Source organism: Fukomys damarensis, unplaced genomic scaffold, assembly GCF_012274545.1.
Source record: "Fukomys damarensis isolate Sample0158 unplaced genomic scaffold, DMR_v1.0_HiC HiC_scaffold_3, whole genome shotgun sequence".
NCBI classification, from domain to species: Eukaryota; Metazoa; Chordata; class Mammalia; order Rodentia; family Bathyergidae; genus Fukomys; species Fukomys damarensis.
The window spans coordinates 4,160,966-4,180,592 of record NW_022900915.1 but is presented as its reverse complement, the minus strand read 5'-3'; the positions used below and the strand labels follow the sequence as shown (position 1 = coordinate 4,180,592).

The 19,627-nt window shown below is 41.3% G+C and overlaps 2 protein-coding genes and 1 non-coding gene across 4 annotated transcripts in view; 1 reads left to right on the top strand and 2 right to left on the bottom strand.

The window, feature by feature from the left end:
• Positions 1 to 2,790: 2,790 nt before the first annotated feature.
• Positions 2,791 to 6,952, bottom strand: Tex43 (testis expressed 43). Of its 2 annotated transcripts, XM_010627226.2 has the most exons (3): positions 6,271 to 6,952; positions 5,707 to 5,815; positions 2,791 to 3,119 (listed from the first exon to the last, which is right to left on the bottom strand). In XM_010627226.2, the coding sequence occupies exons 1-3, from the start codon at positions 6,354 to 6,356 to the stop codon at positions 2,910 to 2,912; spliced, it is 405 nt and encodes a 134-aa protein (XP_010625528.1). In that variant the 5' UTR covers positions 6,357 to 6,952; the 3' UTR covers positions 2,791 to 2,909. The 2 variants fall into 2 exon arrangements, 1 of the variants encoding a protein (XP_010625528.1); XR_004518233.1 differs by lacking the exon at positions 2,791 to 3,119 and adding an exon at positions 3,136 to 3,888 and having other exon boundaries at positions 5,707 to 6,358.
• Positions 6,953 to 8,718: 1,766 nt separating this feature from the next.
• Positions 8,719 to 19,627, bottom strand: part of Phax (phosphorylated adaptor for RNA export) — a 21,278-nt gene continuing 10,369 nt past the window's right edge. The window contains exons 4-5 of the mRNA XM_033765494.1: positions 19,482 to 19,565; positions 8,719 to 9,635 (exon numbers count right to left, since the gene is read on the bottom strand). Of these exons, the coding sequence (XP_033621385.1) occupies positions 9,366 to 9,635; positions 19,482 to 19,565 (354 nt within the window). The 3' untranslated portion in view covers positions 8,719 to 9,365. The remainder of the gene's footprint in view (positions 9,636 to 19,481; positions 19,566 to 19,627) is intronic.
• Positions 13,239 to 13,350, top strand: LOC117287524. Its single transcript, XR_004518809.1, has one exon. It is a non-coding gene; the product is annotated as a U6 spliceosomal RNA (small nuclear RNA).

The following is a 19,627-nucleotide window of genomic DNA, read 5'->3' as shown; positions in this document are numbered from 1 at the left end:
CCTTCATGCAGGCTACTCATCCTTGTGGGTAACACTCACACCCAGGGCGGGGTGGCCTTAATCCAAGCATCACCGCTCTACACACAGCAAATCCTCCACTGTGAAAAAGGAAGTTTTGGGGGGACATTGAGATATAAGCCACAACATTCTTCCCTTCCCCAGCCCCCAAAGATGCACAGTGTATTCATTCCATTAAACTTTTGGGAATTGTTGGCTTGTCTCTTTCTGATATCCTTGAGAACTTTTTGGAATGCTAGTTTGATGGCCATGCAATTTTTAAAGTGCCCTTTGTCATGGAAGGACCTTATTTCTCCATTAACTTTGAAAGATAACTTTTGCAGGATATATCAGTCAGGTGTGGAAGTTGTTTTCTTTTAGGACTTGACACACTGCACTTCAAGGTCTCTTGGCTTTTAAGGGTTGTAGTGATATCGACTATAATTTTTGGGTTTTTTTGGCAGGGTCTCACTATGTAGTTCAGACTGGCCTTGAACTCACTATGTAGGCTGGCCTCGAATTTACAGCAATCCTCCTACCTCACCCTCTCAAGTGCTGAGATGACAAGTTTGCATCACCACCCCTGGCAAAGTCTACTGTAATTCTTTATAACTGACTTGACGCTTTTCTCAAATAGCTTTTAAGTTTCTCTCCTTGTGTTGTACTTCTGGGATCTTGACGATGATGTCTCAGAAGTGATCTTTTCTGCTCGTGGCTATTTGGGGTTTTATATGCATCATTATCTGTATGCTAAATTATTTTCCCATATTCAAAAAGTTTTCCGCTATTATTTCTGTAAACAGGTTTTTTAATGCTATTTGTGCTTTCTTCTGATTTTTCAGTAATTCTGATTAATCTGAGTCTTCTTTGTGCCATCTAACAACTGTTAGGATCCATTTTTCATGTTCTTTTGTTTTTAGGGTCTAAAAACTGCAGGGCTCTGTTGCTCAGTCCCTAATCAGAAGGTGTCTTTCCCGAGGGGCAGGGAAGTGTGGCCAAGAGGCTGGGCTCGCTCTTTCCCAGTCCCACTCTATGGGATAGAAGCTCCGTCTTGGGCAAGAGCTCCTGGAATACCAGGGCCTCAACAGCCCAGATCACAGGGTGCATGCCCATCGCAGAGAGGAGGTGGAGGACTAGTACACTGTCCTCCCTACTGCTGAGTCCTCGGTTCCTGGGGGTGTCGCTTGGAAAGAAATGCACCACTGTCCTCACTCTGAGCTCCAGAGCCAGGGCCGGGAGATTTTTACTGGGAGGATAAGTACGCTGTAGAATAGGTAGGTCCTCGTTTCTTTCCATAGGAACTGACCTGCTTTACAGTGGTGTGCAGAGAAGTTAAAGCCTAAGGGTACTCTGAAAAACAAGGGACTACATCAGGATCCCTTACATCCTGGGCAACACAGTAAAACAGAAACAAGGGCCGGGGATTTAGCTCAGAGGTTCCGCTGCCTGACTCGCAAGCACAAGGACGTGGTACCAAAAAAAGAAAACTAAAACCCAAAGCATGGAAGGTTGTGGGAGTTTCATAGACTCACAGAGATACAAATATAGGCTAACCTCTGGGCTGGCCAGTTTGCCTAAGAGAACCGGGGAAAGATCCAGGTGGAGCCTTCCAGGGGCAGAAGATGCCTGACTGACTGACCTGCAACATGCCTGAGAGGAGAGTGCTGGAGAGGAGAGGAGAGGTGAGGAGCCGAAGAAAAGGTGAGCACATCATGGGTGAGAGCTTGCGAGGTTTATCCAGAAACAGCGCCTACACGCCGAAGGAGTATCACCAGGGTTCTAGGACCCCAACGTAGGTGTCCCAGCGTGCCTTCAGCAGTTGGTAAACTTGGGCTCTTCCTTTTCACCGTGGTATCGCTTCTATAAACACCAGCACACAGGACATGCGTTCAGGTCTCCACTTTTGAATTTTGTGAGTGCGCAGGGGCAACTGCGGAGTCATGCGGCAATCCTACGTTTTAATTTCTTGAGGAACCACCGTACCTGCCTCTACGGTGGCTCTGCCATTTTGCACAGGTTGCTTTTATGGGGTCCCATGAGGCCAGTCATTTCTTTGCTGTAGGAAACATACTTATATTCACTGAGTCAACACAGAAAGTGCATCTCTCACAGCTAAAAATATATGTTGTATCATAGGGCCGTCTGCTGAACACTTCTAATGATGGTCCAGAGTTCTAGTGTGTATGTTGGAGGGGTGGCAGAAAGAAGAAAAGCTGGAAAGTAGCAAAAATAACTTAAACTTTATTTCAGCTGGGCTCATTTGAAACTAAGCATGAGAGGGGTGAATAACAGGACAGGACACAGCGTGGTGAGGTCAGGCAGCAGGACTGGTCCTCTTTGCTCTTTTCCTTTTTCTTTTTTGAGACAGGGTCTCACTACGTAATACTGATTGACCTGGAACGCACTGTGTAGCCCAGGCTGGTCTCGAACTCACAGGGATCCTCCTGCCTCAGCCTCCCAAGGGCTGGGATTACAGGCGTGCGCAAGTACACCCGGCTCGCTCTCTTTCATCTACTTAGTGGAAATCAGTGTCAGTGAAAGCAGTTCTCTTCCTCTCCCAATTCATCTCAGATGACCTTGGAGACTATTTCCTTTCTAAAGCTTCTGTGATGTGTAAATGATGCTCTTGCCCTTTTCTTTGGCACTGGGAATTGAACTCAGGACCTTGTGCTTGCCAGGCAAGTGCAGCACCACCGAGCCACATCCCTGGCCCCTGACTTTTGATTTTTAAACAAATAGACCTCGTAGGTGAAATATAAATGCACTATGGACTGAAACATTAGCAGAGCGTTTTATCACTTTACTTTTATTTATCTGTTCTGTGGTGCTAAGGCGGAAACTCAAGGTTTCACACACGTTGCATGCAGCTGTCCTGGAGCCACGTCTCCAGCCCAGCATCACAGTGTCTGCTGTCAGATCAGCCGCCTCCTGAAGCCATGGGAGATCACAGTGCTGTGGTACCTGGAGAGCGGCGAATGCAGAGGCATATCCGAAATTGTTATCTCTGATGGGCTTTTCCTCAGGAGGTCTTTACGGTGTTCCCCATGGCAAAGCCTCTCTCTGTGACTCAGAAACAGAGACTCTTCTGAGGGCCCAGTATGGATCCCAGATACTTCTGCTTGCTAAGAGGAAACAAAACAGAAACCTCTGCTTAATGCTGCATCACAGCAAACACCCTTCTCTCGTTAGATTAAGACGGAAGTGTCGGCCGGCCATGGTGGCACACACAGCACTCGGAAGGCTTGAGGTAGGGCGAGCCCGGGAGACAAAGGCGGTCTGAGGGCCCACGGGGAGACCCTGCTTCCTGATGAGCTTTTCTGTCTGACGGACATCAGGGCAGAAGTCTTCGGGGTCAGTGTTACTACCATGAAGTACCAGGGAGACGGCAGTCACAAAGGTGACAGATACATCTGCAGTTGGGTTTTTGAACTTTCGCTCCCTGCTTACGTGAACTTGGAAAGATCACCTACAACTCCCCCCACAATTCAGTTTTTCACCTATAAAATGGGAATATTGAAGAGTTCTTGGAGTTTTGAACAAAACATTAAGCAAATGCGTGGCACAGCACTCGCCTAGCGTGAGAGAGGCCCTGGGTTCATTCGGCGGCACCAAAGAAAGAAAAAGAACTCACAAAAAGCCCACCAGTGAGTGAGAGCTTTTGCCAATTTCAGGCATTAAACCGGTCTCATTATGGTGCGACTCTTACAAGTCTCGCTGTACAGGCAGCAGCTACTTGAGGTTCTGACTCTGCTCCTTTCCTTCTGACGAGCAGCATTCTGGCCTGGCTGTGGGGTGTGACCCGCATCTGGTTCACTATATTATGGTATTGTGATTAAATGTGGGTCCTAAAAATCACTTCTTACTCTCAGGATTCCCCTTCTTGGTAGCTTCCTGAAAGAATTAAAAACGTCACACCAAGTGATATGTGTGCACCCATGCTTAGAGCAGCACAGTTTGTGATGGCTAAATCTGGGAAACAGCCCAAATGCCCCTCAACTGACGAGTGGATAAAGATTTTTTTCTAGAATGGAGTATTACTCTGCCATAAAGAAGGATGTGCTTCACTGATAGCGAAATGGATGGACCTTGAGACCACACTCGTGAGATAAATCGGACACACGTTTAAATACTGCATTGTTTCTCTGGTGAGAAGCTGAATGTGGAAATAAGGATTGAGGTGTAAAGTGGATGTTGGGGAGTGGTGTTTAAATGGGAAGGGACGAGGGAGGAGGAAAGGAAGAGACAAGAAAAGAAGTGAAAATAGAAGGAAAAAATGGAAACAAAGCTTCTATCCACAGGGAGGGGAAGGGGCTTGAGGGGACGGGGGGAAATAAAATTTGTTTTAAAAATGACCTCTTACTGTAAGAATGGTGAGGTGAACGGTAAGAGGAAGGTAGAATTATGAACATTTATTCACTGTGGGTCTACGCCCTTCATCCTTTAGTTTTCAAGGTACTTTTGCAAGGCACAATATTCTCTGCACCAGTGACTAACGATGTAACTGTTGGGAACACGTTATTTTTGAATTTTATGTATGTGTGCACATATGTATTTTGCTGTCCTGGAGAATGAACCCAGGAGGTTCATTATTCTGAGACAAGCTCTTGCTAAGTCACTAAGTTCCCAGGCTGGGCTCACACTTGCAATCCTCCTGCCTCAGCCTCCCAGGCATGTGCCACCATGCCCAGTTGTAAGGAACATTTTAAATTGCAAAAGTGAAGTAGCTTTGAGAAATTACGCTGAATTAAAGCTCTAAAAAACAAGACCAAGTTGGGGGTGTAGCTCAGTGACACTGCTTGTGCACTCGCAAGGCACTGTTTTATAACACTGTTATGTGGTTTTTTTGAGGCATAGGGGATTAAACCCAGGGTTGAACAGTGAACAACTCCAGCCCTTTCTCTTTTTTATTTTGTGACAGGATCTCACTAAGCTTTGAGAGGCCAGGTTGGACTCCAACTTGTGATCCTCCTGCCTAGAGTGCTAGGATTACAAGCATGTGCCACCATGCCAGGCTCACATGTGCATTTCATAGGAGAACAATTGTAACCAGGCACGTGGCACATGCACTCAGGAGGCTGAGGCAGGAGGACTGCTGACAGTTGAGGCCAGCCTGGGGTACACAGGGAGACCTTGTCTCAAAAACCCAAGAAACAAAAAACTGTAAGAGGACAATTAAGCCATATTTTATAATATACCTTTTATAGTTATATTTTGCAGTATCTCAAAATACATTCTTATTTATACTAACTTTTTACACAATTGCAGTTTACAAGTCACTTAACAAAAACACATTTTTTTCTAGGACTCCTAACTTCAAATTTCCTCTCGTAGTTGATTATTACCATGTGTGAAACAACTTACCATATGACAAGCAAACAGTCCATCGCACTTGGAAAATGTTTTAAAGGAACCAATCAGGAGCACTGTTAAGTACCTGTCTGCAAATCTAGCTCAGATGTCCCCATGGCCCTCTACCTGAGTATGGAGCACAGTGTCGCTGGAACCTTAGTATTAATGGCACCTACTTCTGCTGGACTTAACGCAGAAATTAGCATGACGCAAAGGTTCTAAACCCCGTTATCTGAAGTTTGCATTTGTGTTACCTGAAAACATGAACATGTGCTTGCAAGTTTATATGTAAGTACAGCTTTTGTGTCTACTCTTAAGACTGTATTAAATGGTATAGGTTTTTAAATTATGGATGTTTACCTTCAGGTTCACATTCCTGAATTTCATGTTTTCTTTCCAAGGCATAACGTAACGCATCGGAATCATTCTGTGCATCAGGGAAAACTGTGGCAAATGAATCTCTTCATACCTGATGATTAGGAAAGAAAGGAGGCCTTGTGAGTTGATAGTTGCTCTAGCATCATTCCAAGGAAGGGAGCCACGATGTCTGGACCCAGAGTTGACACTGAGGCCCCGACAGTCACCTTCACACCCCACCTAGCACCAAGATGGAGCAGGGCTGGCTGTCTGCACCTCCAAGTGCATGCGGTTTGTGCGCAGGGTCAGGAGGACCCCATTCCAAGGAGAGGCAGCGCACCATGCGGTACAAGGCAGTCTCCGGCCAGGGGGGGACAGCCAGCAGCTGGCCTGTCTGGAGGGGACACAGCCCCACACTCCGTCAGGCCTGCTTTCTCAGTACCACACCCCACCGTTTCCTCGGGAACCTGAGGCTCCCTGTGTATGCGAAGGAGCAGCTCCTCGTCTACAGTTCCCAGCCTGAGCGGCAGACAGACGCCCCTTCTCTTGGGCCCTTTCGGTGCTCACTTAGTGGCAGGCTTATGGGGATTCTCGGCAGAGCAGCTGCAGGCCAGCTCAGGGCAGGGAGGACAAGTGTCTTTGTCCGAAACCATCACTGCCAGCTGTGACAGAATTCACATCCAGAACTCAAGCCACTGTTCTTATGATGAAACCAGTGCTCTGATGTAACAATGTCTCCTAACTTCACAGCAACGCTTAGCAGTTAAGGCAGCAGTTCAAAGTGTGCTCAGAGCTCTTGAGTATGTTTTTAATCTCCTTTCTTGACAAAAATCATTTATTGTGTGCATTAACAACGAGAATGCTTGCACACTACAAATGTGCCACACACTAGAGAAACCGTTACACCGAACATTCACAAAGAAGCACTTCATATTAATATTCTCTGCCTTTAGCTAATTTTCCTCTCTATATAAACATGCTACAGAAATCCTTATATACTGCACATCATTTATCACCTTAGATACAGACTGTATCAAATTTGCTTAACCAATTTTACCTATTCTCTTTCATTCTATTGCAGAATATCTTAATGATAAAACTTTATTTTTTGTGGTTCTGAGCAATGAGTTACATCCCACTCCTTTGTTTTGTTTGTTTGCGTTTTTCTTATCTTGGTACCATGGACTGAACTTGGGTCCTTCACAAGGCAGGCACTGGAACCACTGAGCTAAATCCCCGGCCCCACTCCTTTGTTTTTTGAGACAGGGACTAAATTGCTCAGGCTAGGCTCAAATTTGTGACCCTCCTGCCTCAGCCTTCCAAGAAACTGGGATTACTTACAAGACAGCTGATAAAACTTAATCCATGAAAAACTTAACCTTAAAAATGTAAGCCTGACTTCAATACAACAGTAGGATAGGATACAAACCAGAAATCTGCATAGTTTCAAATGTTAAAAAAGTAATTATTGACAAAAATGAAGAAGGTACTCAAAAGAGGCAATCCTTTTTTTCCCCCTTTGCTGTAGTGTTAGGCATGGAACCCTGGGAGGGTTAAGCTACATATTCAACCTTTTTTATTATCAGATAGAGTCTAAGTTGCTCAGGATGTCCTCGAACTTAGAATCCTCCTGCCTCAGACCCGAGCAGCTGGGCTTACAGGTATGGGTCACTATGCCCAGTTTACAAGGGACAATCTTGGGCCAGGGATGGAGCTAAGTGGCACAGTGCTTGCCTGGCAAGCTCAAGGCCCTTTGAATTTCCAGTACCAAAAAACAAAACAACAAAAAAAGGACAATCTTAATAAAGATAAAGTAGCTTCAGGAATTAGTACCCTTTAAAAATTTTAACTTGCAGGGCTGGGGATTTAGCTCAGTGGTTCTGCCACCTGCCTAGCAAGTGCAAGGTCCCAAGTTCAATCCTTGGTACCAAAAAAAAAAAAAAAGTAACTTGCAGTAGAGGTAATATTTACATGTGTATCTTTTCTAATGCAAAGTAGCTTTCAAATTACCTTATGGGGTGAGGATAGCTCAGTGGAAGAAGATACATCTGCATGTATGAGGTCCCTGGGTCTATCCTAACCATAAGGGAAAAAAAATCAGTCTCCTAAGTAATCTGGGCCAGGTGTAGCAGCGCATGCCTATAATCCCAACTCTCCAGGAGGCTGGAGCAAGACTGCCAAGTTCAAACCCATGCTGGGCAATTTAGTGACTTAAGATTGTCTCAACAAACAAACAACAAACAAACCTGCAAAAAACAAAAACACAAAAAACCAAAGCAGCCTGTGGACATAGTTCAGTGTGAAGACCCTTGGATTCAACACTCTGTAGCAAAACAAAACAAAATCAACAGCAACATAAAACCACACAGGGACAATATTCACTGGCATATTAAAATACATTTTTCCCTTAGTCACAGCAGTCATTAAACAATATTTGAAATTTTTAAAGTTTGGCACTTGCCTACCAAGTACAAGGCTCTGGGATCAATCCCAGGGGAAAAATACTCAGGGCCAGGAGATAGCTCAATAGCAGAGCACCTACCTGCTCTGCAGTATTCTAGGCCCAGGGCAACAGTGGTGAACCTATGGCATGCATGCTGCAGAGGGCAGAGTCCTGTCAGCGTGGCATACGAGCCAAGGTGCCCCAAGAGCAGAGCACCCAATAACTTCTCACCTAAAACCTCAGGAGTCAGGTTTAATTGCAGCGTTGGCACTTTGTGATAAATAAGTAGGTTTGGGCATTTGGTCTCTAAAAGGTTCACCATCGCTGCTCTGGGGTGAATCCCTAGCACCAAACAGACACTGCAAAAGATTTATTTTTGCATTCTTTATAAATAAAAAGCAACCAATAACCATTTTCCTCTTCATGATCTGATTTCATTTGAAGAACTACTAAAAGACTTCAAGTTTAGTTTATTTTTTTAATTGATATTTTTGTTTTAATTTTTTAAGTTTATTTTTATTTTTGGTACCGGGATGGAACTCGGGACCTTCTGCTTGCGAGGCAGGCAGTGGAACCACTGAGCTAAATCCCTGGCCCTTCAAGTTTAGTTTATAATGAATGTAGTTTATAAATGCTGTTTATTATCCAGTTAACTATTGAAAGTAAAAAAAGTTATGAACCAGTATTTCTTTGAAAAGCTTCTGACATTTATTTCTGGACAAGTAAGAAACTGGGAAGCATCAATAAGTATATACCTATGTTTAGTCTCTATCCGTAAAACTGCCTAAGAGTTCTAATAAAATAGAAAAAAAAAAAATCCAAATGCATTTGCAACAGTATAACCATTTGTGTGTTCCAGTAAGATCTTTCATTGCAATGTTTTGAAATCAAAGCAAAATTCACCTCAAAAATATTATCAGAAAAAAACAAACTTTTGAATGGCATATGATAATGACATGGAAAAAAGTGATTAACATCTACTAGTATTAGTCATGCAACAGACCAAGAAATTAAACATTATGCCATATGCTTTAGTGCTGTCAGACATGAGCCATCTTTAATCACATTCACTTCCCCACATGTATTATTTAAAACAAGAAATAGGTTTATCCAGATTCTCATGTTTATCAGTGCAAACTAAAACAAAGCTATGTCAGTAGAAACGGTTTATTACAATGGTACTTTAAAAGGCTTATTCCTCACAATGTCCAAAATATACTTAAAAGATGTCCAAATCATGAGAATGATCCACCTCAATAGCTTCCTCTGCATCTAACTTGGTTTCTCCATGTCCTTCCTGTGGTTCGTCAAGAGAGGCCAGGGCCTCATTTGTATCACTTGCAAAAGTTTCCCGTGATGTATCATCATCTTCTTGAAAATTCAGACTTTTAATGGCTTGTTTCATCTTTTTTCCCAAAATCTGTGTTCTCCTCTTTCTAGCAGCTTTTTTATTTTCATATTCCTTTTGATTTTCAATGTAAAAAATGTCCTATAATAAAAAAGAATAACTTTAGTAAAAAGGCGCCACAATAAAGTTTGTTATTAGGCAAGCCCTTTATAATTATTATTTCCATTTATATTTGGCTTTTTTTTTTGGTACCGGGGACCGAACTCAGGCCCTTGCACTTGCAAGGCAGGCAACAGAACCACTGAGCTAAATCCCAAGCCTATTTGGCTTACTATTAAGACTCAAGAGTCTAAGATATTAAATAAGTACCTACTCTAAGTAAAGACCAAAGCTATAATTCAAATCAAACCTAGTGTAAATTTATGGTCCATGCTTAATTCATGATCTCTATATTTAAAAGCTCTCTAGGGCCAGGGATTTAGCTCAGCAGTGCTGCTGCCTGCCTCGTTAAGAGCAAGGACCCAAGTTTTGGGCTGGAGATTTAGCTCAGTGGCGCTGCTGCCTGCCAGTCCCCTGGTATCACCAAAAACCAAAAGAGTTTTCTGAAGGAAAAGATACAATAGGACAATCACCTATTCAGGATTTAAAGAAAATGTAATTGCTCACACAAGAGAAATAAGTTTTGGAATAAAAATTTACCAGCTGTGAAATACACTTGATTGTACATGCTAAGAAACCAAGCCACGTCTAAACTGTGAATAATGGGCCTGGGACTTAGCTCAGTGGTGCCCCTGCCTGTCTCGCAAGTGCAAGGTCCTGAGTTCAATCCCCAGGTACAAGGAAAAAAAATTGCTTAACTGAACTGTGTGAATAACAATCATGGCATTACATAGTGCAAGAAAAATTCTAGCCCTTACTGAAATTAACGAGACAGTGCAAATCTTGGTCAAAAACTTCTATCATAAGCATGGAAATAATATAGTCAGCAGATCCATCCCAGCCTCAGAGCCAGCCAACTACGGACTGAAACCTCTATGAACTATAAACCAAAGAAAGCCCTTCCCTTTTAAATGTAGGGGTCAGGTAATTTGTCTCAGCAACAAGAGAAAAGTAACACAAACAGAAATTTGGTACTAGAAGTGGGGTCATTGCTATGACATTACCTGGACATGTGGCTCAGAGACTTTGGAACTGGTTTGTGGGAAGGGGAAGAGTTAGGAAAGATTCAGAGATGTTGGCTACAGAAGCAGCACTGAACACCTTGGGTGGTTCTTATGGAAGATTCTGGTCAGAGCTCAGAAGACCAGAAAGTTTACAAAGACCAGGCTTGAGGAGTTTATGCAGGAAGGACTGCACTGACTGTTGGACTCCAGATGATGTGTGTTATGGTTTGTCAGAAAGTTTGTCTGCATTTCGTTCATGTCCAGAGATTTTGCCTGAGACTGAGATTAGGGGCAGTGGACTAATTAATCTTGCAGAAGAAATTTCAAAGCAGTCAAGTATTGAGGTGATGACATGGTTACTGTTGGGGGCTGTTAGCCAGATTTATGTTGAGAATCAAGAGCAAAAAGCCCAGGAGAATGATTTAAAATGTTTTGAGTTTGGCCAGAAAGGAAGATCCAGTAAAGCTGTGGACTGCAAAGAGAAGAGATCTTAATTGCTGACAACAGCAGAATAGAAAAGATGGCCTGAGGGCATCAATCACAGGAAGCAGCACCCTTTGCAGAGTTATAAAGGTGAAAGGTCTGGCTTTAAGAAGAAAGCCCCAGAGCACCATGTTCCAGAACTGCAGCAGTTGTACCATGTTCCAGATGGTGGTGGCCTAGGGGAGTTTTTCCAAAATGGCCACATAGAACATTGTTCCTCGAGATTTGGTTCAGAGTGTTCAGCAATCCAGGCACTCAACCTCTACAGCCAAGAGGGAAGACTGGCCACTGCTGCTCCAGCTGGCAGCAGCCTTGGCACCATCCACGTGGTGCTGGTTTTAGGTGCATGCAGAATGCAAAAGTTGAGGGCTCAGGAAGGCTTCCTTGCAGATTTCAGAGGAAGGCCTGAGAGACCGGGCAGTGTGCCGCTGAGAAGGTACTGCGTGGAAGTGTGTGTGTAGTCAGAGGGACAGTGGGGACCCCAGAAATCTGGAGAAGCCAGGAGCATGAAACATCTGAGGAAAGCTGTAAGGAGGGAGCAGAGCCAGCCTAAGAGAGAAGTTGTGGGAGCTTCGACCACCTGAAGCGCCATAGGGGCAGAGCCGTCAAAGCCCTGTGGAGTTCACAATTTGCCACAGGCTGCCAGGGATGCTGGAAGTGGAACTAAAGGATTAAATGTTTGGCCTGCTGGATTCCGTTGTATCCTCCTGTTTGTGCCTTTGGAAATGGAAAAGTCTACCTTGTGCCAGTGTTGTTGGAAGTGTTTGACTTCCTTTTCATTTGTACAGGGGCTTGCAGCTAAGAGTTTAATTTAAATCTCAGAGACTTGGGACTTGCACTTTTCAGCGATGCTGAAACTGTTAGGACTTTGGCAACTCTTAGAAATGGACTGAATGCCTTTTGTGTAAAAGAATGTACACGAGCCACTGTGGGGCCAGAGACAGAATGTTACAGTTTGAGTCTAGATGTCCCCAAAAGCCTCATGTAGACATAAGCTTGATCTAGAGTGTGTGAAGATGGAATTGATTCACAATGCAATGCTAGGCTCAAGGGTACTAGGACTAAGGGTGCCAGTGCTACCTATCCTAAGTAGTCTGAATCTAAAAGGGGGAAGAAGACACTGTTAAATCTGTTGCCTTTGCTACCTTGTGTGCGCCATGTTGTTTCTGGCCTGCCACGCCTGTTTGTTATCCCTGCCTTAGAGTCAGCTCACTGTGGACTGAAACCTCTATCAACTGTAAGCCAAATAAACCCTTCTCCTCTTAAAAAAAGTGGGGGGGGGACCTTTATAGCATGAAAACATGGAATTCTTCCAGTAGAAGATAATTCTTTGCTTTGGCTGTCTTTTGTGCACTTGTGAGATGTCTGGCAGCACATAGGGCATCTATCCCCTACTTGCCTAAGAAGGATATCTGCCCTACCCCCAGATTGTGACAACCAAAAACATTTTCAGATATTGCCAAATATCTCGAAGGGACCATAGTGGATAAGACCTATGCTAGTAGAAAATATATTCCCATATAATACAAGCATGGAAAAAATAAACATAGGAAAGCATAAAATAACACATGGGAACCTTTGTACAAATAGGTAATTGGAGTTAAGAATACAAAGAGGAAAGGGGCTGAGAATTTAGCTCAGTGGTTCCACCACTTGCCTTGCAAGCACAAGGTCCCAAGTTTGATCCCAGGTACAATTAAAAAAAAAGAGGAAAGTAGGTCAGGGATTTAAAGAGAGTGCCAGACTGTCTACAGTAAGACAGAGATGGTTCAAAGTTTTAAGGAAAAAAGCTGGTATAGGCAGGACACATTTCTGAACTGTTATTTTTTGGAAAGGGACTCCTAAAAGCTGTAATCAAGCCAGTTCCTGTAGTATTTTTTTTTTTCGGTTTTTCGGGTTTTCTGAGACAGGGTCTCACTATGTAGTTGAGACTGAACTAGAACTCACTATGTAGCCCAGGTTGGTCTTGAACTCAGCGATCTTCCTGCCTCAGCCTCCTGAGTGCTGGGATTACAGGCATGTGCCACCAGACCAGGACTTCTGTCTTATTTTCTAAAGTGCACAAAGTACAAATCCCTTGTTTATAAAAAGCACTATGGTGCTTGCTTCAGCAGCACATACGCAGAACTAAAAGTAGAATGATACACAGAAGACTGGCACGGCCCCTGCATAAGAATGACACACAAACTCCCGAACCATTCCATACAGTATTATTTCAGGACCAAGATGGAAGGAGGGAAGGGGAAAGGGATGAAAAAAGGAATTAAGGTCTGTTTTGTACACATACTAGGGCCACACAAGGAATGTAAACATGTCCTGCAAACATGTACTACTAAAAGTAAAATTTAAAAATTAGGGCCGGGGACTTAGCTCAGTGGTTCTGCTGCCTGCCTCACAAGCACAAAGACCTGAGTTCGATCCCCAGTGCCAAAATAAACAAAACAAAACAAAAATTAAAAGCACTATGGCAGATGGCGAGATAAAGGAGATTGCTCCTATACTGTAAGCCAGTTAGTTACATGCAGGGCATGGAATGAGCAGAGGTAGGAGTAGGGAAAGCTTCAGAATATGAGTGTTTTGATATGGGCAAATTAAAGCTCCTGATAAAGAAATAAGGGAGGACTGGGGGTGGAGGAGGAGGGTGTACATGGGAGAAAAGGCACAGGAAGAACAAAGGTGACTACAGGGACAGCAAGGCCAGCTGCCTTGTACCATGTGAGCACTTCTAATGCCAGGCACTATGCTAAAAACTTTTCACACACACTAATTTCATGCTCAAAACATCTTATGAGGTACGTACAGTATATCACCTCTGATTCAGTTGAAAAGTGAGGCAGATTACACAGCTAACATGTTGAAAGTATAAAGTCTGACTTCATTTATTTTTCCAAATCCATTATTCTTAAAGCTTACTATTCTGCCTTCACAGAATTATGATAATTCACCATTTTTTTGAGTTTGTCTTCAGGTGAAAAGACACAAGAAACTGCAAATACAAGTAGAGTATTTTCATTTTATGTGGAAACACCTACCTAAGCATCTTAATAAAAAACAAGTCTAGGCAGTATAATGCTTGGCAACAGAGTAAATTTTATAGTTTCCCTTTCTCTTCAAAGATAGCAAATCTTATTACCAAGAACTTCATTCCCATAGGTTATGAATTTAATAGAGCAAAGTAGAGAGCATCCCAAAGAAATGTGGTTAAAACTGTGTTGATACTGTTATAACGAAGACAGTAGGTATTTTTTCTCATACATCTCTCTATATAAGAACTTGAATATAAGTTGTTTTATATAGAGAGACTGTTATAGCTATCCTTTTAGAAAATACTGCATTTAATAAAGCCAGGCATGGTGGCACACACCTGTAATCCCAGCTACTCTGGAGGCTGCGGCAGGACTGTTCCAAGTTCCAGGCTAGCCTGAGCTATATAGGAAGATTCTGTCTCAAAAAAACAACGAGACAAGGTTGTTCAAGTTGGCCTTGAACTATGTAACCCAGGCTGGCCTCCAACTCATGGCAATCCTCCTGTCTTAAGCTTCCCAAATGCTGGGATTACAGGCATGTACCACCATGCCTGGCAACAATAAATAAATTTTAAAAAATGAAATGGGCTTGAGATGTAGATCAGTGGTAGAGCATTCTTAAATTCAATCCCCAGCACCACCTAGCATGCACGAAGCCTAGGTTCAATCCTCAGTATCACTAAAACAAGACAAAAACACAAATTAAAAAAAAAAAATCCCAGGCAAACAAAACACAGCCAGTCCGGTTATGGTTTTCAACTTGTAGTCTATGATTAACAATATGGCAATTAAAATAATTATAACATCATCATGTGAATGGTATATACTGCGTTACTTATAATAAAAATTTACTTTTCTTCAGGTTATTTCCTCTAATGACAAAAGTATTCAATCTATAACCATGTGAAAAATTTAGAAAAACACAGGTTAATATGTTCTTACCAGTCTGAACCACCGGTGGTGCATGCATGACTGTCCACTGGGTGGCTTGTACCACTGGTGGTACAAACCAGATTTAATCATCTTTATTGGACTTTTTACTAATAACCTAATGGAACGGTTATGCATGTACCACCACTGGTTCAAGCCGCCCGGCAGTGAAACATGAATTATAGCCCTGTAATAAACATGTTAAAAAGCCAAAGCATTGTGGTGGTGAACACCTATAATCCCAATACTCAAGAGACTAAGGATCATGACTTCAAGGACAGTCTGGGCTACACTGCAAGTTTAAGGTCAGCCTGGACTGCATAGTGAGACCCTGTCTCAAAAAATAAAGCTAAATGAACAACCCTCCCAACCTAAATCAGAATAAAACCACACAAACTCCCCCCAAAACAAATAAAAATAAAAGAAAGCCAAAGCATTTTATAATTTCTCAAAACACATCAAATCACTGGTGACATTTTGGGGCTTTACTTCTTAGTCTATTGTCTGCCGCTTCTTTTTCTTTAATTTATAATTTTGTATTTAGTCTTAAAATTTTTTCCTCCACTCCTTCCTTTCTTAGCTGTGGATTGAACACAGGTTCTTGTGCATACCAAGTACACGTTCATGTTCTACACTGAGCTACAGCGCCAAGCCCCCAAATTCAGTTTTACTGCATTTTCTTTTTTTTTTTTTGTTTTTTTGGACACAGTCTTGGTATGTAGTCCAGGCTGGCCTTGTACCCACTCTACAGCCCAGACTGATCTCCAACTCATGGACTCCTCCTGCCTGTTGGGCTTATGGGTACAAGACACCTTGTTTAACATTTTCTTATTTTCTTAAAACTGATTCACAAACCTCCCTCCCGAGTCTCCAGGGATTCGTCCTGCTGGCTTCACTTTAGTCTGGGGTGATGACCTTTTTGTACACACAAACAAGAAAAGTTAAGGGGATCTCTATTGCTGCCTAAAAGTATCAAAATCTTGGGTTTCATTTTCACTGTCAGCAGCATTAAAGGTACAATCAGGACAGAACTATTCTCACTCCAAAAGCAGCTGTAAAAACATTGTCACTAGATAACCTAACACAGAAGGACAACCGCCACCCTGTGATTGCCAGGAAATTCTGTTTCCCACCTTATACTTTTGTGGGTTTTATATATAATCAACTATGTCAGATGAAGAAAAAAAATCTTTAAATCTAATGATGGATTCAAATTTTTAAAAGTGATTTGAAACAGGTATTATGCACAGAAAAAAACTGTCTTGTATTAAATATTTTTTATTAAAACAATGTTTTGTTAATGCAGTGACAAGAAAACTAGGTTAGCTATGCTGATGTTTCTGGTCTCATTTCAAAATAACTAAAATTTCTACTGCACCTTCCAGGAGGACTGGTCAAAGTTGTGGTATGATCCCAAGTTTGTACACGGGCAGGAGATCTGCAGGTTTGTGCCTAGAGAAATTGTGTGGGTTTTGTTTTGTTTTGCTTTTTAAATCTTCAGTGTTTTAAAGAACATGTCAGAGAAATAATCTGGGCTCCAGGTGTCAAGATTTCTGTCACGGAAACCTTGATTGAGAAAGGTGTTAAACTCTATTGCAAACATTTTTTTCTAGGAAAAAAAAAAAAATTCCAAAGTAATAAAACTTTTCTTGAAAGAGATTAAAAAAAAGTTTGCTTACTATTTGACTAAATAAAATTTACTTAATTTAAGGTATTTTAATTTTTTAACATCTCTGTGGAATATTTCTATGATATTATAATGTATATTTGTGTAGAATCAAATTATATAAACAGTACTAATACCATTAGAGAGGAAAATAACATTTTCATGTATATTGTTCTTTTTTTTTGGTATCGGATGAAACTCGGGCCCTTGTGTTTGCGATGCAGGTGGCGAAACCACTGAGCCAAATCCCCAGCCCTCACATATATTGTTCTAACCAATCATATTATGGATCATTTTGAAATTCATCATAGCGATATTGATAAACTGTGGAATTATCTTAATGTGTTTTTATTAACCAATATTATTTTAAACCTAACTTGAGGTTATCAGTTACATTCATCAATTGGTGGGTTTTAAAGAATATTTTATTTCAAACTGACAAATGTATATGGTTTTAGTTCACTGTTGAAGAATTTTAATATACAATATTAAATTACTTGAACAAAAAAACTGATTCACAAAAATGTAGGTTACAGACTAGTGCTCATAAGAATGTCTCTATAAACATTAGATATTGCATATGCTCGTTTATTATCATAATACAAAATATAACATAACAACTAACATTAAACACCTCTTTCCCACAGTAAGTTGGAATAAATGCATTTCAAAGACATGTGATAACAGCAAAAACAACAAGAGTTCTGAGCTCTGAGTGCTGAGTAATCCTAAACATACCATTCGACTACTCTTCATCTAACAGGGTAACACCCTGATAAACACCCACTGTAATTCATACACTATAAATGTATAACTCAGTGCCAATCAATGTTATTTTCTTCGGAAATTGTCCAAGGGATCAAACTCGGGACCTTGTACTTATGAGGCAGGCGGTGGAACCACTAAACTAATCCCTGGGCCTGTCCAAGATTACTTTTAAAATAGAATTTCTAGATAGCACTGTTGTTTATCAAGGGTACTGGGGGAGAGAGGTGAAAAATCACTAAAGTATAATCTCTATTATTCAACAGATAACACCATCAGGAAGATGTACGTGTCATGTTACAAATCATGTTTAAACTGTTCTCATGAGGGGAAAAAGCAATCATGGACTAGAGATTTCAGATGTGCAAGAAATTTCCTGTAGGAACTTCCAGATTTTAAAAAATGAGAAGAGTTTGAAAATTTTAGGCAGAACCGCGCTCCCCAAAAAAACTCAACACTGAGCAGACACAAAATACTCTCAATATGGAGCCCGAGGTTCAAGATAATGGTGAGCACTGTATAAATATGGCTGAAACACATATTCTGATCACTTTTTTTTTTTAAAATTCACTACCTAGTCCAAGCTGGTTTTGAAATCACAGTAGAGCCCAGGCTGGCCTCAAACTCAATCCTCCTGCCTCAGCCTCCTGAGTGCTGGGATTCCAGGCATTCATCAGCATACCTATCTTATTCCTATCACTTTTATCAGCCACTGATAGAGAATATACAGCTTATCAAGTACAGCTGTGCCAGATATGCACTATCTTTGCTAGGTAATAAATAGGCTAATTTTCAATCTTGATCATAATAAATGCAAATCACATTCCCTAATTAACAAATTAAAAGATATCAAATTTTCAGTTGTGAAAAACCCACTACAGAACAATACTTAAATATTACCCTAGTAACACAAAAAATGATTAAGAATACACTCTAGTTTATAACACCAAAGATGGAGGAAAGAATGGAACAAAGCCATCAGCAGACAATCACCAGAAAGAAAGAAAGAAAACAAAACAAAAAAAAACCCAGGATAACCTACAATTCTACAGAACCATTCTGAACTCTTCAAAAGGTCTATATGAGGGAAAATGTACAGTAAAAAATAAAATAAATAAATAAATAAATAAATAAATGGAATAAAGAAATTTGGCTGGAACCTGGTTGGGGCGGAAGAGAATAAAATAAGTTCTTAGGACAAGTCAGAAAACTGGAGTAAGGTCTAAATAGTAAGTGATACAGTAAAATTTTTATTTCGCTAATGAATGAAGCAGGTCCTGTGGCTCTGTAGAACGCTGTCTGTAACACTGAGAGATGCCTGTTGATATAACTCAAGGTGAGCTTCACATTTGCTATTTATTTTCAAGTGGAAGAAAAAATTGACAGGAAATTTCAAAATATTAATCATCGCCAAATCTAGGTGGCGAATATATGCATATTTATCTTATTATTCTTTAATCTATTCTCTTATATTTGAAAGTTTTCATTAATAAAAAAGTTTTAGGATGACAGAAAAAATGTTTGCTAAGAAACCAGGTGTGGTGGTGCATACCTATAAGCACTCAAGGGTCTGAGTTAGGAGAATTGCCACAAGTCTGAGACCAGCCTAGTCTATGTAGGGAGATCTTATCTCAAAAAACAAACAAGAAGCAGGACAATCACCAAATGGAACCGGGAACTTTGTGAAAGTCAATTTATTTATTTGTTTATTTTGGTATTGGGGATCAAACTCAGGACCTTGTGCTTTCAAGGCAGGCGGCAGAACCACTGAGCTAAATCCCTGGCCTGTGAAAGTCAGATTATAAGGGATCTTAAAAGTCAAGGGCAGGGCCGGGGATTTAGCTCATTGGTTCTACTGCCTGCTTTGCAACTGCAAGGACCTGAGTTCATCATCACCGGTACCAAAAACAAAAACAAAAACAAAAAACAAAAAAGTCAAGGGCAGTATTATTACCTTAATTTGTTCTTCGCTGATACTAGGAGTGTTTTTCAGGAGATTCAGAAAAACTCCACCTGGTGTTCTTCTTCGACTACCATTCTGTAAAAAGGAATAGAAAAATTAACTACACCAACTTTTTTTTTTTTTTTTTTTTTTTTTTT

Bases quoted from the DNA above. Each gene is read 5' to 3' on its own strand.
- Tex43 (XM_010627226.2), bottom strand. From the start codon at position 6,356: ATGGTTTCGGACAAAGACACTTGTCCTCCCTGCCCTGAGCTGGCCTGC. The intron at 5,816-6,270 runs GTGAGCACCGAA...CCTAATCATCAG, and splicing joins CCCCATAAGCCTGCCACTAA to GTATGAAGAGATTCATTTGC. The intron at 3,120-5,706 runs GTAAACATCCAT...GTTTCCTCTTAG, and splicing joins TCAGGAATGTGAACCTGAAG to CAAGCAGAAGTATCTGGGAT.